This window comes from Phymastichus coffea, unplaced genomic scaffold (genome assembly GCF_024137745.1).
Source record: "Phymastichus coffea isolate CEN01 unplaced genomic scaffold, Cenicafe_Pcof_1.1 PCOF00015, whole genome shotgun sequence".
NCBI classification, from domain to species: domain Eukaryota; kingdom Metazoa; phylum Arthropoda; class Insecta; order Hymenoptera; family Eulophidae; genus Phymastichus; species Phymastichus coffea.
In genome coordinates, this window is record NW_026706826.1 from 4,558,045 (window position 1) to 4,585,115 (window position 27,071).

Below are 27,071 nucleotides of genomic sequence, written 5' to 3' on the forward strand. Positions count from 1 at the left end.
CGGACGTTCTCCGGGACGCGACATGAGTCACCCCGAAGAAGGCTTCTCGGGACACTTCGACCCAGACGGAGGACCAGGAAGAGGTCAAGTGTCCCATGTCCACCGTGGACCAGGGGGTGCAGACCCTCAAGTCCGGCGTACTCCAGACGTCGTACAGTGCAAGCCAGTGCCCTGGATCCAGGGAAACCTGTGGGGCTTCGCACTGGGTCTTCAACCATCTCCGAATACCTGAGCAGCCCACTCTCCTCCTCGACTTCAGACATGTACGTCTGGGGTTTAACGAGGCGGAGAATACCTGGTGGTTCGCAGCAGCTCTCCAGTCTCAGGTGCAGGAGCACCTGAGACGCTTTCTGAATCGCCAGGGCGCAGAACTGCTTGGGACGTGAGCAGAGGTAGCTCAGCGCCAGAGGACCTACGGAGAAGCCCTGCTGCGGGTAAAACAAGGACAGGAGTCCCCTGCAGCGCTCCCGGCGACGGCTCATGAGAAGAGAGCCCCGGGAGTTACTGGTGTTGGGCCGATGCTCACAGTCCACGTGGACGGGCGTGTGGCTTCCGACATCACAATCATGATCAGGTCGCAGGATGGACGTGCGATAGCAACAGTGGGAGGCGTGACGATCACCGCCTCCCAGGGAGACAGCTCTCAGCAGTCCTCTCGGTCTGCCGAGCAAACCCAAAACGATCGGGAAGCTCAATCCCGATCGCAGCTAAGGGGCTGCTACATTTGTGGGGAGCCTGGGGTGACCAACTCCAAGCGATGCCCAAAGAAGTCTACACACTGGCGCTACCCGAAACACTGACCGCCAGGTGTAGCCAAGAAATTATGTAGGCCTGGAAGGGCCATAAATAAAGTGGCCCTAAAGAGAAAAAAAAAGAGGAAAGGTTTTTTTTAGTCTTTTGGTTCCTTTCCTCCCTTTCTTTTTCAGGTTCCTAATAGCGGTGAATCGGGGGTATTCGTCTTGCCTGGGTAGTCAAGAGTCGGAAGGGGCTGCAAGTCGATTCGATCAATCGATCCATCCGCGATTCGGTAACACTCGCGATACAAGAGCGAACGATTAAGAGAAAGAGGGGGTGCGCGGGAGTTCAAAGTTTCAGCTGTTACTTGAAATATTACCGGCAAATTAGTTTTGCACAGTGTTTCGCCGTTTTCCATAAAAAAATAGTTTTCTGAGATTTTGGATACGTGCGCGAGTGATCAAAAGCAGCAGCACAGCTGGTTCCGCAGGAGCACCTTTTATTTCGGTATAAAAACAATTACGGCTGATCACCATAATTGCACCGCACGGTAGGTGCACCTCCCGTTCTCTGCACAACAAAATACTTACGGTATTATTTTGTCTATCGCGACTATTTTTGTATTCGCGCCGAGCGTTAGATTTCGCGGCAGAGTATTGAATTCTCTCTCTCCATCTCTCTCTCCCCGTATTATTGTTAATCATTGTAAATCCTATTCGCGTGCGTTAGTCTTTTTTGCCCGTAAAAGACTGTAATTTTCTAATCATAAACGATATTAATTTTATTCGCCGTATTACGTTATTTCATTCCGGTTATATTTTAAACTGATTTCATCTAGGAGATTAGTTGGAATAAGGATTAGGTCATTCTTTTTTCTTATTTTATGCCTAATTTATAAAGAAAGAGAGAGAGAGAGAGAGAGAGAGAGAATTTGCCTGCAAAAAGTTCACTTACGTCGCGCCGGAGCCGAGAGCATAGCGATAAGATGCTATGGTCAGCAGCACATGTGAGCGCCTCGACGAGAATGGATGAGAAAGATCAAGCGAACTATTGTGACGTGCTGCCACAGCATGCTACAGTTAGCGTGTTTACTGAGGACTAAGGCAGCGATTAAAAACACGTAAATTAGAGAGAGAGAAGGAGAGGGAGTGGAAAACAAAGTGTGCGAAGAAATAGCGAGGACGATAGTAGTTAGTTAGAAATGAGCGTCCGATTAGAAAGGTTGCATTTATTTTTTCTGGCATTAATATTGTTCTTAAGTCGCGCGCGCGCGTGCGTGTGTGTGTGTGTCGAATGAGTACAGTAAATCTGATTTATCCAGTAAATTCGATACACTCGATACGGTATTAATATTCAACGTAATACTTCCTATTTATTAATCAATAAATTTAATACTAGGTGTGTGTATATATATATATTTATATATCGTAATTTTTTTTCATTTTATTAAAAATTAAAAACTTTCGTTATTAATTAAAAATTCAAGTCATGAATTATTAACTAAAAATAATTTTTTTTTTTCAAAATGAAATTTTAATAGTTAAATACTAATTTTTTTGAAAAAACACATTTTTTCTGTAAGGAGTTTTATTTTTTGCGGTATCCACATTCAAAGATAGATGAAATTGGAAAAAAAATGATTTAAAAAATGAAATCAGCGTAACTTTAGATCGGCGCGATAAAAAATAATTTCATTCCACTCATTTTAAAGAAGAGGTAAATACGTATCCATTCCATTTTATTTCTTAAAAATCTGCAGACTTCTTCAAAAGTTAGAAAGGTTTTTATAAAAAACCAGCGAAGTATGAAAGGTATTGCTTTAGCCTTTAAAATAAGCCCCTGCAGGTTCACCGATTCCTATCGCATGTCTGCGACTGATTATTCTTATTTTCGCAGTAAATCCTAAGGGCCCTTCCTTTCTCAGTAACCTGAGGACTCGCAACATAGTGATAAAAGGTACTTAGTAGAAAAATTTTTGTATAAATATATTTTATTCGACATTATTATGCCTTGATAATTAGCTTTGAAAAATGATGTTAAACTTTAATGAATGAACTGATTTAATACTGACTAAATTACTATGGATAAATTAATTATGGAAAACATAATAGTAAAATTTTAAATATCTTGTGTGATGTTCGTATCACTTATTATTTATATTATAGTTCGTATTCTCATGGTCTGTCGCGCTAATGAGTATGAATTTGTGTGTTTTCAATATGATTCTAATTATTACTATGAAATAAAGTAATAAATAATATATATGGTTAATAATAATATTAATAATAATAATTAATAATAATATTATGGTGCGAATTATCCCATAAGCAGAGCTCAAGTCTTTCTTATAAAGGATGTAATTCAGTCCGAGTTTCTCATAGCGCGAAGTGTTCTATGAGTTGAGCACGAATTACAATAGGAAAAGAGAGGATTTGCTCAGTTAATCGCTATGAGAGAAAGAACTTAGGGGTTAGCCAAGTTTATTCAATCTCATGCGTTCACTTTGCAAGGCTAGGAGTGAATGCTAGCCTGTGCAAAAATCAGCGTATTTATACACAGATTTTCCCGCCTATTTTCGCAGGACAGCTCTTTTCGAGTTATTTACGCAATTATGAGAAATCATTTTTCAAATTTACAAGAGAATAAACAGTAATAATGAACTTTTAAAACATATAAGCTTCATAGAAGTAAATATAGATTATTTTAGTATACTTTACAATTATCGCAAAAAGTATCGTCAAAAGTTATTAACTAATAAAGTTAATTAACGTGATAACGTAATATTTACAATAAAACAATAAAAAAATTTTACACAAATTAATAGTTTATCAATAGTAGAAGTAATTTCTAAAAAGAAATACTCAAATTAGTTAATAACATTTGAATTATAATAAATTTTCTTATTTTAACGGTTTTTTCTAAAATCTTATAATGTAATTACTAGATTAATTAATTATGATTAATAAGTTATAAAGTTGTCATTATTATGTACAAAATTAACGCTTTCGATCTATATACAACTTTATGTTTAAATAAATTATTAATTATTTATTTATTAATAACAATAATAATTAAACTGTTATCAATGAAACCAATTGTTACTCATATTTCTAAGATATTCATCATGTATTTAGAGTATCCGCAGTATTCTACTAATTAATATTTACAATATAATAAACAAATTCACTTTGCATATTAAAATTCAATATAATTTAATAATTAAACGCAATTAAAATTATGATAATCTAAATCTATGCCCTAAAATCTATATGAAAAATTCTTTGTTTCGTTAAAATTACTCTTCATTAACATATTTTAATAAAGTAATAAAAACTATTATATCTATATCTATAAGTATGTGACGTTACGCTCCTTATATGGTCATGAAATTTGACTCTGGTACTAAGACAATCATAGAATTTGTGAGGTGGCGCCGTTTAATATGCTAATTGATGTTAACAGATTGATGAGTGTAGCGGGTTGCAGTGATTCAGTGAAATAAGAAAATAGCTCATAGATAGGACCGTTACAGTAGCGATGAAAATTTAACAGTTGTATCTTTAGTCTTTGTTACGTAAAACAGAAGCAGTATTAAGTTGATCTTACGTTTTCCCTAACATTTAAGAAATTCTTTATGTATCGACTCTCCAGCTTGTTCAGATCACAAACCAAAACCGAAAAGTTCAAGACATTTTTTTAACTGCGATAGTAGGTCATGTATTTTCTAGACTTCTGAAGTTTTTAAAGCCAATAAAGGTCTCGATAATTGATTAACAATATTATTAATTACATCAGTAGGTTTTGATAATTTCGACAGAAAACAGAAATTCATTAATTTATCGATGGCATTGAAAGTGCTTACGTACAATACAAGAGCTGATTGACCAAAATTTTCGTGAATTTCCTTATCAAAAATCTTATCAGCTACTTGTAGTAACTTCATACAGATGTTATTTTCAAAAATATTACTATAATATCTTTTAAAAATGGATTTAGTTTCATGGATCATTACTATGGACCTTCTCTCAATTAACTAATGGTACAAACCGTTCCGAAACAGATGGTTCCCAAATCCTTGCATCATGTACAACTCCGGTATAATACATTTTTCAATAACATACACATCATCATTTTTTTCAAATAATGATCGATTCTCTGTGTTATAGCATTCTTTCGACTATGATTTCCTACGCTTAAAAGAAACAAATTTTTGATAATCTTATCTCGCAGATAAGGTTTTTTAATAATACTAGTTTTCATTTATAGTTTTTTACTTACTATTTTACTGTTCTATCTCAAGTCTTTTGATCTAACAAAACTGTAGGGACATGGATATGTTGATATCACAGTTTTCTGCCAATTTATTATTAACAGAAGCTTAAAGTCATATACGAATTTGACAAAAGATTATTTAATTTAGTTAATTAAAATAAAATTTTTATAATATAGTCTCAGTCGTAAATTTTCTTAATATCTGATACTATACATAGCATGATCAATTTCTTTATAATTATCGCTTTACTACTCTCATACTCATAAATTTTAATTTATTACTGAAGAGTTTTGTTGACAAAATAAGATTCAGATATTTTGAAAAGTCCTTGGTTTCTATCCACCACGACTTTTATCACATAATAACCCACCATATTACGCTCGTTAAGAACATGTTGAACAAATTCTTCGGTATCATCGAAGTTAATAGGTCTTGTTTCTTTCGTCCCATTTTTTCTAGTACCAAATTCTAACATATCAGTCTACTGTACGCTCATAACCATGTGAACTGGTCAATGAGAAATTGGAACAGCGTTTTTTTTCTAATGAGTCTCGGTTTTGCATGCATGGTAACGACCGAAGACCTCGAGCTTGGCGTCGTACAGGTCAACGTTATCAGCAGCGTTTTATTCGTCCCATAGCTGCTTACGGTGGAGGATCGGTGATGGTTTGGGCTGCAATTTCACGGGATTCTCGTACTCCTTTAGTGATTGTTCGAGACACTCTCAATGCTAGGTATTACATCGACCGAATCTTGCAACCTCACGTGTTACCGTTAGCACGAAACAGGAGAGGATTTATTTTTATGCAAGATAATGCTAGGCTTCACACAGCAAATATTACCCATCAATTCCTTCAGAAGAACAACATCAGATTGTTGAGGCATCCTGCAATGAATCTTGATCTGAATCCCATAGAGCACGTCTGGGACATATTGGGCCGCCGATTGCGTCAAAATTATCCCCATCTGAATAATTTAGCAGAATTAGAGAACGCTCTGATAAGAGTTTGGCGTTAGATCCCTCAACGGATGATCCAAAATTGCATTCCGAATATGCGAAAAAGGTTGCAAACTGTAATTAGGAGTAAAGGCGAGAACACTCGATACTGAACACATATACATTATACACTTTAGAAAATGAGTTTGGAGTCGTAAGGTACTGTGGAGCTGATGAACCACGGGGTCTCATTTCTTCTAAAAATTGCTTACACGACACTGACACACACCCTTCGTAAAATGAATTTGGAGTCGTTAAATACTGTGAAACTGACATACCACAGAGTCTTATTTTTTACGAAGAATTTAACACATGTGCGTAAGCACAAAAGAAACATAAATCCGACCGTGCAACTTCCATATGGTATGCTTTGGATAACGCTAAGCCGTGGTAAATCAGTAACACTGAACAACAAAATTCGAGGACCTAAATGTCTCATTGATGGGAATATAATATGTTTATGTATTTTGAGCCGTAGAATTCGAAAATGACCTCCGTTTTGTCCCAGCTCGTCAGGTTTTTTTTTAAATCGCGAAAATTCGATTTTTCGAAAATTCAAATTTTCTTTCTTATCGCTTATATAATATCTACGATCAAAATTTTTAAACTTCCGGATATAAGTTTTCCTACGTAATTTTTGCCGTAGATTCCAAATCCGTCGTCTGAATTGAGCTAGCAATGAGTTTAAGACCTTAAAAATGCATTGAAACATGAAAAAAGTCGATTTTATCGACTTCACTTTCAATGAGCTATATCTCGTCATCTATAACGAATTTTTTAACGTGCAACTGCTTATTGGAAAGCAATTTTTCTAGCCTTTAAAATGAAATGTCGCTCAATGAATTCGATCCGTTGTAGCTTGAGTTATCGCAGATTCAAGTAAACTGATTTTTCCGGAAATCGTACGAAAATCAAATCTAGCTTACGAATAGCAAAGTGAGCAATAAACCGAGAAGCATTGTATTCGCGGTCTATAGCTTTCAATACAAAACAAAAACATGATAGAAAACCCTTACATTTTAAATACGATCCTGATTTTGTTAGTTGCTAACAGCCTGATAGCGTTCGGATGCATATATTATAAAACCAATTTTTTTTCATTTTTTAAAATAAACTGCAATTTTATTCTAATATTAACTACATTTTAGAATATTTTTATTTACAATATACAGAAAAAAAATAAATCCTAAAGTATAGGCAAGTACAAAAATTGAAACGAGAAAACCAACTGGAATGAAGAGACACAAACCCCAAAGGTCAAAACGTCGTTAGTTAGATACAAATCTTAATTACTGGTTTTTACAAATCTTAATTACTAGTTTTCGAGAAAATAAGATTTGAAATTTTTTGGAAAAACTTCGTTTTTCCTACCATTTTAAACATTTTTTTATTTTGATTATGTAATCGTGTGGAGTAAAAAATCTCGACAATAAACCGTTAACCCCAGTTTTCTATGTCGAAAAAAGACGAAAATACAGCAATCTCAAAAAAAACTGCATAGATTTTGCGAATCTCTCAAGTTCCATGAGAATTCGTAGCAGGAGCGCAATTTTCATGAAATAAAAAAATTAAAAAATACGTTTATTCTTATTTTGTAAATAGAATAACATACTTGAATTTCGAATCTATCGGAATCATCACACCTTTCGCCTACATGATTTGAGATAGAATCGGTCAAAATTTTGATTTAATTTTTCAAACTTATTCAATTTAAATTTCTCAAATTCATATTACAATGCTTTAGATTTATCATTTCAAGTTTTTATAGTATTATACAATGTATGAGTCCCATTTTAAAGGAACCACCCCGAAATTTTCGAAGGTTGGCGTTGTACAAAAAAATTATTCAGACAACAGTTGTTTGGGACAATGGGGGCAACCTTTCTGTGAAATCCGATTTGACCTTGAGATTCATTTTCAAGGTCATTTGAAGGTCAACGTCATTTTTTGAATAGGAACCCATATTTTTGATCCCGGATTCGGAAAGAGCGGAAAATTCTACGTTCAGATAACGTATTATGTGTAGGGTGCGGTTACACCCCCCCCCCCTCGCCTAAGGTCATGTAGGGGTCAAATGTATAATTTTCTTCATCTATGCACAGGAATGATCGGGCAAGGGTAAAGTTAATTGTAATAACCCAATAGCTCCAATCCCTAATAACTCGATAACCCCAATAACCCCAATAACCCAATAACCAAGAGATATTTTGAATAAGGACCCCCATTTTTTATCTCAGATTCGAAAAAAGCGGGAAATTCTACGTTTAGATAAAGTAATATGTTGGGCGAGCGGTTCACCCATCCATCCCACCGGGGCAAGGGTGAGGTTAATAAGATATTGATTACCCAGTGAAGGCAAGGTATTGATTACCCAGCCAATGAAGGTAAGGTATCGATTACCCAGCCAATGAAGGCAAGGTATTGATTACCTAGCCGAGTGCTGCGGGTAATACCTTGCCGCAGCACGAAATCGGCCTTGACATGCCCCGAGAACAACAGAATATCAGCAATTTCGTTTCTCGAATAATCCGGCATATTCCCTCCTTTTAAGTCGACTAAGAAAATTACACTTGAACTATCTTGAGAAGGACTGTTCGCGAATCACTATTGTCATAAACAATACTAAAAAAGTGTTATTAAACAATTTAGTTGAAAATTTGTAGGCTTGTCCGGAATCACACCAGAAAAAAGAATGGAAATAATATGTTATCCTACAAAATGGAAAATGACACTTCTCATGAAGGCTTTGAATACATGAAGTCGACTTTGAAAATCAACCTGAAGTTTAAGCTCACGGTCACTGTTGTTTGACCCTATAATTGTTTTGGGATATTGGGGTTATTGAATTATTGGGGTTATCGGGTTATTGGATTATTGGGTTATTTGGGTTATCGAGTTATTGGGTTATCGAGTTATTGGGTTATTACAATTAACCTTACTCTTGCCCGATCATCCCTGCATAGATGAAGAAAATCATAAATTTGACTCCTACATGACCTTACAGGGTGGGGGAGGGGGTTAACCGTACCCCACATATAATACGTTATCTGAACGTAGAATTTTCCGCTCTTTCCGAATCTGGGATCAAAAATATGGGTTCCTATTCAAAAAATGACTGACCTTCAAATGACTTTGAAAATGAATCTCAAGGTCAAATCGGATTTCACAGAAAGGTTGCCCCCATTGTCCCAAACAACTGTTGTCTGAACAATTTTTTTGTACAACGCCAACCGTCGAAAATTTCGGCGTGGTTCCTTTAAAATGGGACACCTTGTATACAATCTTGTTCATTCGTTCCTGATGTCGCCGTCAAGCGGTGCGGAAGCACAACCGCCCGACGCATCACTACAAAAACAATACAAATGTCATCCGAATACAAAAGTAGGTGCAGTTGTGTGTTTAATGTGTGGAAACTTTTATCATACAAGTGAAATTGTGGCAAAAATAAATGCAGGAAATGCAATTAAATTGATAAATAATTCATTCATAATATGCCAGGAACATCCAAATTTTGCACTAACCTCAAACTTACCATATGGTAACTTGAGTGAACAAGCAAGCGGTTTCATAGCACAATTCAAACTTGTAAGTAGAGAGGAAATAAAACAAGAAATACTAAATGAGCTCGTGCATGAGAAATAAATAATGAATGAAAACGATGAACATATGGATTTAACACAAGTAAGTGAATTAGATGAAATACTACAACTAAAAGCTGAAAATAACTTATTGAAAGAACTCTACAAAGAAACAAAGGAAAAAAATGAATTACTAAATGAATTACTCGTCAAAGAAAAGCAAAATAGGAATGAGTTATTAACAAAAGAAAAGAAAAATAAACCAAATAACATATTTAAAAATTCATATGCAGAAACATTGAGTTTACCAAAGCCTAAGCCAAAAAAGGTACCAAGACTTATTATCAAACGAACTAATAAAAATGATACCACTAATTTAGAAAAAACCATAGCTCATTATCTGATCAAAGATAAAACAATACAAACAAAAAAAATTAAAACAGTAAATAACGATACTGTCATAATTAACTGCATAAATGAAAAGAGTATTAACACTATAGAAAAAACATTACACAAAAAAATACACACGTTTGCTAAAATTGAAAAAGAGCAAATTAGGAAACTAACAGTTAAAGTTACTGGCATCAGCAAATCTTTCACACAAAATATGCGAGACATTGAGTCAGATATAAACCAAAGAAATTTCCACAATTATGATGACAAAGGTAAAGTAATACACACATACACAAATGAGAAATTGCAAACTACGACAGTTATAATGGAGGTATCAGCTAATTTGTACAAACACATTAGAGAGAATAAAAGCAGACTTTTTGTTGGTTGCCAAAACTGCAAAGTCTATGACATTATAAATACAAGCCCTTGTTATAACTGTGCTAGGTTTGGACATAGTGGAAGCAGATGTAAAAATGAAGCCACGTGTTACAAATGCGGTGGTAATCACACTGGTAGTCAATGCAACAATAAAACACAAACATGTCCTAATTGCACATACCACAATACTAAATACAAAACTAAATTTGATACTAAATGCAGTGCAATTGACAGCCAATCTTGTGAAATTTTAAAAGCAAAAATAAACAAATACATTGAAATGACAGACTATCCGATAATGCCAACGCACCAACGCTACTTCGGAAAAATAGAACGCCCGGCTGCAGAAAAACCAACAATTAACGCGCGTCCTGCTCTATCAAGCGGCGCATCATTAGCGTCATTAGCCTCCATATCCTCGCTCAACTTACATGGTAACAATAATACGAAATACAAATAAAAATGCATCCCATCGATGAAAATATTAGCAACGAAATTATTATTAATAACACTGACGAATTAAATGAGCACATAATAACAGAAAAGGAAATTATTATCTGTGTCAATATCAGAAGTTTGAATGCCAATTACACCAAACTTCTAACATTTATAAACAACCTACAAAAAAAACCAAGTGTTATAATATATACTGAAACATGGAATTTACAACATTTCCTAGTCTTCAATATTGAAGGATACAATATGTACTATAACAACAGTAGTATTAATAAGGCTGATGGCGTGGTGACCTATATCAGAGACGACATAATTGAATCAACAGAAATAATTCAAATACAAAATTTAAAAATTTTGCAAACTACAATACAGTTAGAAAATGAAAAAACTATACTGTTAGCAGCTATATACAGATCACATGACCTACACAAACTACAATTCATACAATCGATCAAAACATACATAACTCAACACATAAAGAAAAAAAATTCAATACTAATAGGTGATTTCAACTGCGACATTTTAAGCCAAGATCCTTGGGATCAAGAATTCTTGCAAATGTTAATGGAAAAAGGACACCATCCAGGATTTAATACGATTACCAGACCTTCGCTGGACAACAACAACAGTGGAACATGCATAGATAATTTCTTTATAAAAATGGAAAATAACATATACAAAACTTTCAACGTCAACACCCCGTTCAATGACCATTATCCACTAATAATGGCGTTGCAGAACCAAACAAAAAGCATAAATCACTCATATAATAAAAAACAAATTAATTACCGAAAACTTCAACATATAGCTCAAACTATAAACTGGAATGAAAATAGTGAAACTAATGATACAAATCAATCTATCAATAACTTAATCATGAAAATACAATATTGCCTTAAACAGGCAGAAAAGAAAAATGTCACTAACAAAACTATTAATAGCTTGAAGCCAAGAAAAAAATGGATCACCAAAGGCATAATAAACTCATGTAAAACTAAAGAAAACCTATATCTTGAATGGAAATATAATCCTCACGATACAACAAAAAAAAATAACTATTAAAATTTTATCAAAATTTTAGATAAGATAATTACAATAGCAAAAGAAAATTACGATAAAAAAATCATGGAAATGGTGCAACATGATCCTAAGAAATTATGGTCAGTTGTCAACAACAAACTAGGGAGAAATACTCAGAATAACAAAATTATTGATTACATCACGGACAAAAATAATATAATCACCAATCCAGAAGAAATTGCAAATAAAATGAACACATTTTTTTGTGAAATCGGAACGGAACTTAGCAATAATATAATACAACCGCAAAATGCAACGCTCAACCTCCCAAAAATAAACCCGAAAACAATATTTTTAAATTTTACAAATGAACAAGAAGTAAAAAAAATAATTAGCAGACTAAAAAACAAAAAAGGAGGAGTTGATGGAATTAATTCATTATTATTAAAATCATTAATCCACTACGTATCTGAACCACTTGCACTTGCTATAAATAAGTGCATTATTAATGAAACTTGGCCTGATGCTTTAAAAGAAGCGGATATTATACCAATCCACAAATCAAAAGAAAAACATTTAGCAAATAACTACAGACCTATTTCTCTAATCTCCAACATAACTAAAATCTTTGAAAAAATAATACATAGAAGAATTCAATCTTTCATTGACAACTGTAATTTGCTTTCCACAAATCAATTTGGCTTTCGAAAAAACAGAAGCACAAAACATGCACTAAATTATATTTCAAACAACATTTATGAACAATTAGATGCAAGTAAACCTATAACAATAACTTTTCTGGATCTTGCCAAAGCCTTCGACACAGTTGACCACAAGATACTGTTACAAAAATTGTACAACTATGGTATTAGGGGTAGTGCCTATAACCTCATCAAAAGCTACCTAACAAATAGAAAACAATGTGTGAAGGTAAATAATGCAAGTAGCGATAAACAAATAGTAAAAATAGGTGTTCCTCAAGGAACTATACTGGGTCCGCTACTTTTCCTACTATACATAAATGATCTACTAACGATTCTACCAGAAAAATCCATACTACATTTTGCAGACGATACAGCAATCATAGCAAAAGGTAAGAATTGGAAAGAAGCTGAAACTAATATGAACAGTTATCTAAAAATAGTGGGAATTTGGCTTGCTCTTAATAAACTATCTTTGAATATAGACAAGACAACGTACATGGAATTTGGAAATTATCATGACAGTACGCCAAAAAACCTGCAAATTGAAATCTTAGGACATCCAATACACCGAGTTGAAAACACAAAATATCTTGGAGTTACTTTTGACAGTAATATGAAATGGGATTTACATCTACAAATCCTTTACCAAAAAACAAAATATCTAACATTTGTCCTATATAAGCTTTCAAAAATAATGAATACTAGTACATTAAAAATGATCTACTACGCACTCTTTCACAGCATAATGACCTATGGAATTATAGCATGGGGAGGAGCGTACACAGGTCGAATTAAAGTAATACAAAACTTACAAAACAGACTACTAAAAATAATCTATAAAAACCAGTTCGTGACACATGAATATCCACTTAACTTAGATCAATGCTTTTCATTGGAATCTCTACTATTCCACTACGATACTTTTAAGGACAAATATATTGGAAAAGAAAGAAAAACAAGATTCGCCTCAATCCAACACCCAAAAAAAACACTAACTATCAGCATAAAAAACAGTTATGTAAGAGCAATTATGTTATACAATAAACTACCTAATGACTTGAAAACAATTAGCAGCACGACAACTAGGAAAAACAAACTTAAAAAATGGATCAAAGGAAACCCAATATGGCAAATAGATTAAACTGCAAAAATATAAAACAATTAATTGATCTCTATGGTACTCTGTATTCGACATCGGAAGTCCATGAGGATGCAGTAGACCACAACAAATTAATACTAGATATTAGAACATTTATTTGTGCAAATAACAATTGCAATTTATCTCATAAAAGATCACACAAAAGAATCACTCAGTATAACTATGAAAAAATGCTGAAAGGATCAACACAAGACATCAACAGGATCACAAAGCTAGCTAACAGCCTCTTGAATAATATGAAAACAACGACAGCTACACAAATTAACAGAATAAAATTTACCAAGTCCACACTCGAAGAACATAACATAAACAGTAATAACAAAATGTCCATAGAAACAGTTTTCGATGCCATTGATGAGATGGCTAATGAAAATAACTATAGAGCACTGTCAAGAAAACCGATGCCAGCCCCTGGAAAACTGATAGAACAACCAAATTGTATCAGAATGACCTATGGAGACATAAACTATCTAGGCAACAATAAAGCCCTGTTAAACTTTGACAGAGGTGTTCAAGGAACACAAATTTTTAGGAATTCAGCATCACCTCTAGAATATCAACCACAACACCTAGACATTGTAGTTGTCGATGACATAGTGTTCACCTCAACTTGCAAATGTGTCTCGAGCAGACAACACAAAGAAATTTTTCCACACTATAGAGAAACTTGCGCAGTAGGACTAACATGTCCAGCAAGATTAACAAGCATAGAATGTGTCATCTACAGAAGAACCAAGAATGCAACTACAGGATATTTCACTACAGCCAGACAGATGCTAAATAGAACATGGGATTAGAACAACAAATCAAGAATATCTTCATACAAATTATTAATTAGTTTTAAGTATTAGTATTAATTTATTAAACATGCCAGACCAGCGTACAGGAAGAAATTCCTCTGCTGGATTACATGTAATGTAATGTATTTGTATATTATTAATTATTATTAATGTATATTTACTCTGGACATAAATAAATAAATAAATAAATAAATAAATAAATAATTTTTACTGGCTCTTTTACTTATTCTTCGTGTGTATCGGATATTGGAAAACTTTTTCTGATTACCTTTCTTTTGTGATCTGTACAATTTTCAGATAAAACTAACCAACAGTAATCGGCTAACATATTCGCACTTTTTGTAGATTTTTACCTCTTTTCTAATTCTGCTATTTCTTGATGAAATCTTTCCCCGTGTTCATCACTCACTGCTCCAAGATTTTATAAATAAAACAGTAATTTATAAATAAAACAGGCTTTCGGTTCTTATTATTGTAGTGTTCCAAATGAACTAAACATTTATATGAAGAATAAGCCACTAAGTAGGGTATATTCTAACAAATATCTTGGAGTAATTATGGATTAAAGGCTCAAATGTACTATTTTAGGGCAATGCGACTTACGGCTTACATATCTTAGTTGGGGCTTATAATAATGTTATAAATAATATCCAAAAGTACAAAATAAATTTCTTAAAAACCTACGCAGAAAATTAAAAACTAACAATCCTACATTTTATTAGAGAATTTTTCCTATTGGAAGCTGTTAAAGTGAATTGTTGCATCTTAACTGCTGAATTTAATCTCCAGAAAGACTACCAAAAATAACATAGTCATGCAGAATTTGAATAATACGCTGTGTAGTTTCCAACATCAACATATAGCTACTAAAATTTACAAAAAATTTCATAGAGAAAGGAGAAACGAGAAAGTTTTTCTTTGTTATATTTTTGTTATTTTAGTTAATTTGCGTACAAACAACACGTTCAGTTCTGCAAAAAATTATGATGCATACCATTTTTCATTGTATTTCATTTTTTATAATAAATTTATATATAACAAAAATTATATTACATATAAGGCATTTTTATATATAATTTACACTAGCAACATTCATGATTCTGAATAATTTTATGATATTCTATACATATATTTGGTAAGATAATATTTATACTCTATTACAGACACAGAAGCAAGGCAAGCAAAGATCTCGAGTACCACCTCCTTCTAAAATTCCTTCATCTGCAGTAGAAATGCCGGATGATGCTTTAAATGCAAGCATCAATTATTTAGATGTACAATTTGGAGCTTTAGAATTTGGAAGTGATGCTAACATTAATGATAGTTCGAATCAAGATAAATATGTATCTTCTGAATGCAATGCAAATTCGTCCCATACAGAATGTACAACAATAACGTCGAAAAATGTTGTTAACCCAAATAACCAACTCGAGCCTGCACAAATTTCTAGTCAAAAACTGAATTCTACGGTAGAAATGGTAAGTATAACTTATAAATACTCATCAATATTTTTTAGATTTTCAATATTGTTGAAAAATGAGACATAACTAAATAAAAGAGATGAATTCAAAGAAAATGTATCACAAGTTGCGGAAATATGAGTAAGAATTTAATTTTTTCACGCTTGATTCTACTTCAATATATCTATATTAAGTTAAAGGATTATTAAAAAATTCAAATCCTAAAAGTCTTTTTAAGCATTTATTATTCAATTATTGCCAAAATTTTGATAATATACACCATAAACTATTTTATTATGTAAAAAATTCATATGATTCTGTTGTAAACTTTCCTCTATTTAGTGATATATCTTTGTAATGTGATTGCTCTATGACAAACGATTGATATTATGAAATTCTGCATTTCAAATTTCAATTTTTTATAAACTTTTAACTTCACGTGCTTGATTTGGTGTTGTAGCTTATTCAAAACTTGTATAAATTTGCGAAAGGATAGCGTTGTAAAGGCAACCCATCGTAAAAAAAGGCCACTCCTATACGCATAAATTTGTTTGTCGTTCCGGCAGATGGACTAATTCTTGTCCCAGCTTTCTTTAGCAACGCAAGTGAAATAAACTCTGTTTTTACCCAAGATAATTTTCTTTTATTCAGTGGTTAACCTTGCTATATTTCTTTTCTTTATGATCGTCTGAGAGTTCTATTCATAGGATCTTCTCTCTTATATGAAATAAGCAGCCTTAGATAATCTTCTCTTATAATATTTTTACAAGTCTAGAAATTTCTCTGAGTTTTTGTCGCGGCGCTATCTGGTGACAATTATAATAGTGTTTTTTTCAAAAGTTTATGAACTTACTACTTACATGTGTTTTTTTAAACAATTTTACATCAATTAATATTTTGAAAAGGATGATAAATTAAATCCTCGAAAGGCTGGCCAAAATATTATGAAATATAATATTATACTCAAAAGGATCCAAATGATGTGTAATAATTTATTATCAATAAATCTTATCCTTGTGCAAAATGCAAATGTTATATCTTTAAAATTTTTGGATACTTGATCAAGTCGATGATTATGAGGGCTCTATCTGGTAGATTTATTTCAAAGGTTTCTTTAAACCTGTCCATAACTTATTTTCTAAGATTTCAAATAAAAGCCTTTTCTTACAAGGGAACCACCCCAACCGACCTTACTGATTTAAATGATTTTGGGATATGTTGTAGTACTTGAAAAAAATTAGATAATTGTCTTTTTTATCTGCCCATAAGGGCTTTTAAGGGGTGAAATCCACCCTGAAAATCAGCCCCTAAAATCAGTTTTTTTAATATTTCTCAGTATCCAATGAATATTTTTCTGTAAACTCAACGTTAAAAAATTTCTTATAAAAAAGCGCTTTTAAGAACATAACATTTATACCGAAGGGTTGCAACCCCCTTTTTAATAGGGGTAAATACGCTATTTTTTGTACTGTTTTACGACATGTAATATAGTAAATTAGCTCGAGTGATTTAAAAATCGCACTGATAATGAGAAAATACCAAAATTAAATTGACATGTTACCGGATTTAAAAAAAAAAATGTTTAAGAGGTGTTTCACCTCCTAGAAACCACCCCCGTCAAACTATCAGCAGGTTAATCCACCTTACCTTGGGATAAACAAGTTTAGTCGTTTGTTATTTCTTGAAATAATTTAATCCTATGCATGAGCGAGCTACCTCAACTAACCGACCTGCCTCTAACCCACCAAACCCCCATAAACCACCCTTACCGAACCACATGCAGGCTAACCCACCTAATCCTGGGAAAAGCAACTTTAGTCGTTTGTTATTTCTTGAAATAATTGAATTTTACACCATAAGCGAGTTATCCCAGCTGAATCACATACCTCTTATCCACCTACCCCTAACCTATCTAACCCCGACCCTTATAAACCACCTTACCGAACCAAATGCGGACTAACCTCACATAAATAGCGAAAAATAAATGTATTTCTTGAATAACATTCATGTTGCATAACAATATGTCCCAAGTATTACAAATTTTATGTAATAATTATTTTCTTTTCATTATAAATACAAAAAAGATAAAAAAAATTAATAACAGCTTATAAATATAAGATTTCCGACTAAAATAAATTATAAATAATTATTAACTATTTTTTTATTTTGAAATTAATAATAACAGTTATAGTATCAGTTTTTTTTTAATTATTTGCATTGTAATACATATAGCTGTGTATAAAAGTGTAATAATAATAGTTATTATTTTTTAAACGTAAAGTTAATTCGTAATAAAGAAAAATAACAAGTAATAACAGTTAAAAATTATTAATTACAAAAGTGGAATTTTAATATAGTTATTATTACTTTTTTAATCATTTACAATTGTTCAATGAGAAAAGAAATGATAACAAATAATTGATTATATTAATACTTATAAATAGTTATTATAGTCTCAATTCCTATACTTATAAACTGTTTACTTTTTTCAATTTTCACTTGTTGTTTAGTTTAATTTTTGTTGGTACTTTACTTTGCTGTACACTTTATCTTATTTACAATTTTGTCTTATCAATGGCTCGAAGAAGATAAGTTATATCAAATCTACGCCCCTTATGATAATAAGACATCCGATACATATTTCATTATTCATAGTAGTTGAAGAAAAGTCAAGTATTTAAAAAGTTTTTTTATAGTGCTGGATTTATAAATAAACTTATTTCTATATTTACATACAAATTTCCCGAACACGAAAATATAGTACATAACAAGAAGAAAAGTTTTTGTCTACTACGTAAGTAATTATGTCACTTATCATATATAATTTTATTCAAATATTTTGATTTGTAAACATGTGAAATATAACTGTTAAAAACGTATGATCGAATTCTATCTATAGACTAAGTTTTCTTTTGTTTTTTTTAAAATTATTCAACTGCAAAAAAGAGTATTTATATCTTGATTTTGTTTTAGATTAAAACATGAAGAGCAATCCTTTGAACGTAGTCAATTTATTATTAGCATATTTCCAAAGTTTACAAATACCAGATAGCGAGATTAATTTCAAAGAAATTAAATTGTCAGAAAAGTTGAAAGAAATATTAATAGATGCCGTGTATGAGTTTAATGATATTTATATGATTGTTGAAGAGACGTTAGATTTTCATGAAGATTATAAAGATACTGATGCTAAAATAATCGAAGATGAAGTTCAACATCACTTTCCTTATCCTGATTTTGCACCAACAAATCAGTGCACAAATGATGATGAAGAAATCACATTTGATTATAAACAAAGAGCCGTAAATTTTGAAGGAGCGGAAAAAACTAAAACTTAAAACTAGATACTAGACAATATAGATTCAAAAAAGTTTCATCTATAAGTCAACTTAAACGTTGGGCGAAAAAAATTAATAAAAATGGAACTTACCGAGAAAAAATTGTCCAAATTTGCCAATATACGTTTGATAATTTAAAAACCGCTATTGCAGCTGGTACGATAGTGCACGATCGATATATACGGAAATGGACATTGCAAGCTCAAAAGATTGTTGGTTATGAAGATATAAGATTTATGGCTTCTCAAAATTGGTTACTAGAATTTAAAAAAGCTCATAGAATTGTATCTAGAAAAATAAATAAATTTATCACCAAAAAAACATTAGAAAGTAAAGAAGAACTACAAACTAATGCTTATGCTTTTGTAGCTGATATTAAATCATGTATACCTGAAATCGACATTGCAAACTTTTATAATTCAGATCAGAGTGGTTTCCAATTAGAAATGCACTCGGGAAGAACATTAGTAGTTGAAGGAGAAAAGTAGGTGCGATGTCTGGTACAGTCGGTTTCATCGACAACGCACAATTATGCAATTCAGCCAACTATATCAGCAATCGGGAAACTTTTATCACCACTTTTTATAGTATTAAAAGAAAAAAATGATCAATTCGGTCCCATAGTGGAATCTTCATTATTTAGACCAGAAAATGTGCATGTGAAAGCATCTAAATCTGGAAAATTAACGACATGTTAGTATATTTTTGTTTATTATAATGCAATGACATAAAAAAATTTTGACATTTTTTAAGTTTAGATCATTTTAAAATTTGGTATTTTTACGCGACTCTTGGAGTGGACATTGCGATAAAGCTGTAAGGGAAACGATGCCGACAAACAAACATGTTAATATAAAAAAAATTCTCACAGGAACGACAGGGAACATCCAACCACTCAATGTTTATGGATTTCGTATCTGGAAAAACTTCGTTCGACGTTTATCAGATCAAGTAATTTTGATAGGGAACATCCAATCACTCGATGTTTATGGATTTCGTATCTGGAAAAACTTTGTTCGACGTTTGTCAGATCAAGTAATTTTGATAGACTATGAAATGAATCTACATTTAAGAAATAACATCATAAAAATGCAGTCTCTTGTCCATAACCAGCTTTCTTCACCATGATATACAAATATTTTTAAATACGCTTGGTATAAAAGCGGCTACATTGCTGAAAAACCAGCTAAAACAGATAACCGTGTTGATTTTAGTTTTGGAGATTCTTGCAATATACATTGCGAAGTAGAAGCATGTAAAAATGCTGCTATAATACGGTGTGGTTGGTGTAAAAGATCATTATGTTTCAAACACTTTTTCAATGATTATCATTTCTGTAAGGAATTTGTTGAATGATACATTTTAATTTACCAATAAATAAAAAAAAGAAAAAGTTGAAAATTATTATGAAAAATCAAAATATATGTAGTATCGCGTACGATGGCTCTTATGTAAATATATTTATGTATCTATATACGAATATAAATATATATGTATAGATCTATAAATGATAATTAGACCTCGTGTTATTCTCGTGTTTATTTTTAAGAGATATTTCTCGACATTTTAGTACTATTAAAATAAATGTATTAAACGTATTTTTATTTGTCATAAATTATGTTTGAGCTACAGATACTAGTATATTTCATCAAAAAAAAATGGGATACCCCACGTACGGTGTAGAAATCAATTATTTTAAGAAAAAGCAACTGATAAACTCAATTCTCCCAAAGTTAGGTCTATTAGCCTACATTTGGTTGGGTAAGGGTGGTTTTATGGGGGTTGGGTGGGTTAGAGGCAGGTTGGTTAGTTGAGGTAGCTCGCTCAGGCGTAGGATTAAATTATTTCAGGAAATAACAAACGACTTAACTCGTGTTTTCCAGGGTTAGGAGGTTTAGCCTGCTTGTGTTTCAGTAAGGGTGGGGGGGGTTAGATAGGTTATGTTTCTTACTTTCTGCTAATTTCTGTTTTGCAGACCTTGAATCATTGACAGCTTTTGCGATTTCCGCGGTTTCAACAGCCGGAGTACCGATTGCACTCAAGCCTACGAAAAATGGTATGAGGAAGAGTAAAGCTCCATCCGTCTTCGAGGATATTAGTTGAATTCGCGGAACGTGGATATTTGCTTTTCTACCAACTTTTTTAGCGATTACATAAGGTTTTCTCAAAACTGAACCAACGACTATTTGCACAGATTTACCTTTTGATAATTTAAAAGTAGTCGCTTTGATCATGTTTATTAAATTAACTGACTTTTTAGTTTTCCTGTGTCCTTTCAAATTAATTTTTCTGTTTTTGAGATCCATATCAAACTTTGATTTTTATTTCATGGTGTTCGACACAGCATAAACAATTACTTTCTCACCAACTGCAATCTTTAGCGAAAACTCTATTCCACACTTTTTCAGCTAAAACTGTTTGCAATATTTTTAGCTTATATATTTTCTTAATTTCTTGAGTACACTAGGTCGCATTGTTTGCAAGCTGTGTCCGAAGTATTGATTCCTGGATCACCGTAAGCTAAAAGATCACGTCATGAAATCCAATCTTGTTTCTACTGCTGCTGATTTATACAGTCGGTTTAAGAATGAAGCAGTATAGTCTAGTAATGAAGATAACGATGTTACTATTATGCGCCATATTACATAGATTTATAATAGTTTATCTTAACCTTTTAAGGACGGGGATTTTTACGTTAAGATTTGACTGTTTTTTTGCACAATATTTGTGCATAAAATGAAAGAATATGTCACGTGGAGTGCCTGACAAAATTGGTGGTCGATATATCGACCAGTCCCGTCCTTAAAAGGTTAATCAAACAAAGATGATAGTTCAGGTGTCGCTGAGTACATGAATACATAAAATAAAATGATTCTAATTTTTTGAACTTGATTTACGAAATACGTAAAGAACCAAATGAAGCTTGCACGTTTGATAACTTGCAGTTATTTTCGACAAAATTAATGTAAAATACCAAGTATCCAAAAACAAATGCTTTAATAGAGTCACTTGTAGTAAAACGAACTACTTAGAGTCTCATTAAATAGAAGATCTGAATAGTTATAAAGTAAGTTTTGATATATCTAGCATTCATAGGAAAAGAATGAATGCAAATAAATTTATAAGAGTTCATAATAGCAGTAAATTTAATAACATCATTAATCTAATGTTTATTATGACTAATATCCTGATATACGAGAGAAAGGACTAAAAACTGGTTTATCTATTTACTAGATTGTACGAAACAATATTAATATGAATTATGTGTATTGGAATGATATAAATAATCTGTTAAAAAAGAACAGGAAGTAATTATCATATCAATGAAGTTCATTCTATAATCGAGGAACTATGCGAGGATGGATGTATATGTATACACGTACATATATGTATATGTGTATATTCAGATGTAAATTGAGACATCGATCTGATGGTTATCGTGGTCTTCTAGATATCGGTTTCAATCTCACTTAAGATTGACATTTTAACCTTAAAAATAAACGCTTAGAAAATATTGTTACCCTTAAACATCCAAACGATATCATTAATTGGGATACTATAATACGAATATCGATCTACACGATTTTGTGGAGCGAAATCGACGATATAAAAATAATTGTAGCAGATTTACCACATCTTTAAAAAATCGTTAAAAGAATAAAAAGCAGTATTGATGGAGAGATACGTGGAAGAACTTCATATGCCCACAAGACACATCTATCCACGACGAGTATGATACTCGCGCTATAGATGAAGCCTGATAAGCTAATCTCGATGTTTATGTGCAGGTTTATTCTCTACAATCGACTTCTCATAATAATTGATAATTTTTCGAAATACGCATGGAGTGTGCCATTGAAAACCAAAACTGGTAGTGATACAAATTACGAACGTCAATATATTGGAGTATTGATTTACGATGATTGGCTGAACGCAAGAGACAGAGATACCTTTAAAGTCATGACTCTTTTTAAGGATCCGTCTACTCGAAATTAGTATATAAGAGCAAGAGAGTTTAGTACTGAACTTTTGTTTTGGTTTTCCTTTCCTACTTTTTGTCTTTTCCACTAGTCTGTGAATAAAGTTCATTGATAAGCAAGAGAAACCACAAGAAATTCTTAATTATCTTAGTAAGTAAGCATGAAGCTATAGAAAGAAATGGAGCTCTGTCATTCTTTTCAAACCAATAGAGCGAACGAGTCTTTTTTCTAAAATATATATATATATATATATAGATATCCTACTACCTTGATAACCATCCTGCGGTGTAGTGACATGGTTGTTTGTCGTCCAACTGAAACTATCATTGGAATCATCCTATTTCCTTTAATTTATTCGTGGAATACATCGACTCGTAAAACTTTGATTTGTCTCTTAATGGATAGATCTCAAAATTGGCACCCCAACAGGGATCTGAATATATAATTTTCGCGTATTAGTTTCATTGTACTAAAGGTAGAAAAGAAGGTTATTAACATTATTGTTTCATTTATTAATATTATTATTATTTTGATATAATAATTATAGTTATTAACATTATTTTCATCGATAGTTTTAAGTTTTTTTCTATATAAACCATATTACTTTGAAATGTTATAATTGAATAACTACACAGGCCGACAGCCAAATAACCCAGACACATAACTACGTGTACCCGAAGGTTTTTGATGCGTTGAATTCAAATCCGGCGTCAGAATTTGTCCATCACCTCAGCTTCTCGAGATATTCTAACCTAAAAGTGCCAAAAACACTGGTTTTGGCTATCTTTGAGGTTACGTCACACCTTGGTTAAAATTTTTTTCTTAAAACCGGAAATGCCACCTTAAAGTTTAGTTGTTATTCTTTAAAGTCCTCTTTTCAAACCTCGAAAATCTTCTTTTTTTCACCGGGATATCGTTATTTCAAGTTTTATATTTTAACGATTTCGAGAGTGACTTCGAATGCCAGGAATTCTTACTCAATCTTTTTGGAAGCTAAAAAGCTGAATTTGGATACAAGTGATCCATTTACATTCCAATGACAGTAACACTGAACCCTCACAACCCGATTTCTGTCACCCATAAACCCTGTAATTTGCACGGCAATAACCCTCTAAACCTTTATAACTCAATTTCCTCCATTCATAAGCTCTATAACCTGCATGTTAATAAACCAGGACCCTTACCGTCCAATTTTCTTAACCCACAGATCATGTAACCTTACGGCAATAACCCTTGACCGACACAACTCAATTTTCTCAAAATCACTAATATAAAAAACTTCAAACAATGACATCTAAGTGAAAAAAAATGAGTTTCCAGGTCTAGAAAAAGTATTTCAAAGGATAAAAGTTACACTTTAAAGTGGTGTTTCCGGTTTTGGAAAAAAAATTTATTTCAAAGTGTAACGTAAGCCTAAAATTAGCGAAAAACAGTGTTTTTTGCACTTTTAGGTTAGAATATCTCGAGAACTAGAGGTGATGAACGAATTATGACGCCAGATTTGGATTCAGCGCATCAAAAGTTTTCGGGTATACCTAGTCACGTGGCTGGGTTTTTTCTAATTTGGAATGTTGTTGGCTTGTGTTATTGAGTACATTTGATGTTGTTGTGAATATTTTCTTTTTCTGCAATCATATAAGGTGAAAAATAGAAGAATATTTAAATTCAAATAAAGGTTTATACTCTTGTGTAATGACATCCTAATAAGATAAGCATACCAAACATTAAGTGTAAGTTTATATAAGATAGGCCTAAGATAGACGACAACTATACATTTGAATTTTGTAAATAGAGAAGTATTTTGAATACATTATCTATGCTTAAACATACAATTGCTGAATTTATTGCTTAAAGCCTATTAAGCCTAAACTGCGTCGAAAAAATTTATTACGATTCATGAATTAATACATTAATCTACATGGTAAATAAATAAAGATAGATTGGCGATTACGCAAAATAAGAACAATGATAACGACACTAAAATTGAAAAATAGAAACAAGGTAATGCGATTTGGCAGGAAGATTTTGTATTTGTTTTGAAGCGCTATAAAAAAATTTTGAAAACTTAAAAAATCAAATCGTATTATTGTCATCAAAGTCGAATTATCATTAAAGTCATGTCAAAAGCATTTCTCTACATAATAATAGAATTATTGTCTTGATTATTTCTATTAATTTTTATCATTGTTTAACTTTTCTCTTTTTTTCTTTTTCAATATTAGTATATTGTTTTGAATTTATTGTTATAGTAGATAGAAGAAAATCGATTAGATTAATAAAAGAATTATATTATATGTCGTTTGAAAACGATATTGAAAAATATAATAGTAAAAGATAGAAACTATTCGGGCGATCACTACTAAATTAACAGAATTATATGAAGCTCAAAATTAGATAGAACAGAAAGTAGATAAAATTTTGAATTAGTTAACAGACGAGCCGAAGAAAATAGCATTATTAATGGAAAGATTAGAATCAACCGTTCACGAAGATGTTGCGAAACTACAACATAACTATACAGGGTGTCCCATTTTAAAGGAACCTCCCCGAAATTTTCTACGGTTGGCGTTGTACAAAAAAATTGTTCAGACAACAGTTGTTTGGGACAATGGGGGCAACCTTTCTGTGAAATCCGATTTGACTTTGAGATTTATTTTCGAGGTCATTTGAAGGTCAACGTCATTTTTTGAATAGGAACCGATATTTTTGATCCCGGATTCGGAAAGAGCGGAAAATTCTACGTTCAGATAACGTATTATGTGTAGGGTGCGGTTACCCCCCCCGCCGCCTAAGGTCATGTAGGGGTCAAATTTATGATTTTCTTCATCTATGCACAGGAATGATCGCGCAAGGGTAAGGTTAATTGTAATAACCCAATAGCTCCAATCCCTAATAACTCGATAACCCCAATAACCCCAATAACCCAATAACGAAGAGATATTTTGAATAAGGACCCCCATTTTTTATCCCGGATTCGAAAAGAGCGGGAAATTCTACGTTTAAATAAAGTATTACGTTGGCGAAGCGGTTCACCCGCCATCCCACCGGGGCAAGGGTGAGGTTAATAAGGTATTAATTACCCAGCCAGTGAAGGCAAGGTATTGATTACCCAGCCAATGAAGGTAAGGTATCGATTACCTAGCCAACGAAGGCAAGGTATTGATTACCTAGCCGGGTGCTGCGGGTAATACCTTGCCGCAACACGATATCGGCCTTGACATGCCCCGAGAGACAACAGAATATCAACAATTTCGTTTCTCGAATAATCCGGCATATTCCCTCCTTTTAAGTCGACTAAGAAAATTACACTTGAACTATCCTGAGAAGGACTGTTCGCGAATCACTATTGTCATAAACAATACTAAAAATGTTATTAAACAATTTAGTTGAAACTTTGTAGGCTTGTCCGGAATCACACCAGAAAAAAGAATGGAAATAAAATGGAAAATGACACTTCTCATGAAAGCTTTGAATACATGTAATCTACTTTGAAAATCAACCTGAAGTTTAAGCTCAAGGTCACTGTTGTTTGACCCGACAATTTTTTTGGGATATTGGGGTTATTGAATTATTGGGGTTATCGGGTTATTGGATTATTGGGTTATTTGGGTTATCGAATTATTGGGTTATTACAATTGACCTTACCCTTGCCCGATCATCCCTGTGCATAGATAAAAAAAATCATAAATTTTTACCCCTACATGACCTTAGGCAAGGGGGGGGTAACCGCACCCTACACATAATACGTTATCTGAACGTAGAATTTTCCGCTCTTTCCGAATCCGGGATCAAAAATA

At 32.7% G+C, this 27,071-nt stretch overlaps 1 protein-coding gene across 6 annotated transcripts in view; it reads left to right on the plus strand.

Annotated features, from left to right (window-relative positions):
- LOC131675031 (protein lingerer) overlaps positions 1-27,071 on the plus strand; it is a 796,131-nt gene that overhangs the window by 293,977 nt on the left and 475,083 nt on the right. For all 6 annotated transcript variants that reach the window (XM_058953839.1, XM_058953842.1, XM_058953845.1 and 3 more), the window contains one exon: positions 15,660-15,974. In XM_058953839.1, the coding sequence (XP_058809822.1) occupies positions 15,660-15,974 (315 nt within the window). The remainder of the gene's footprint in view (positions 1-15,659; positions 15,975-27,071) is intronic.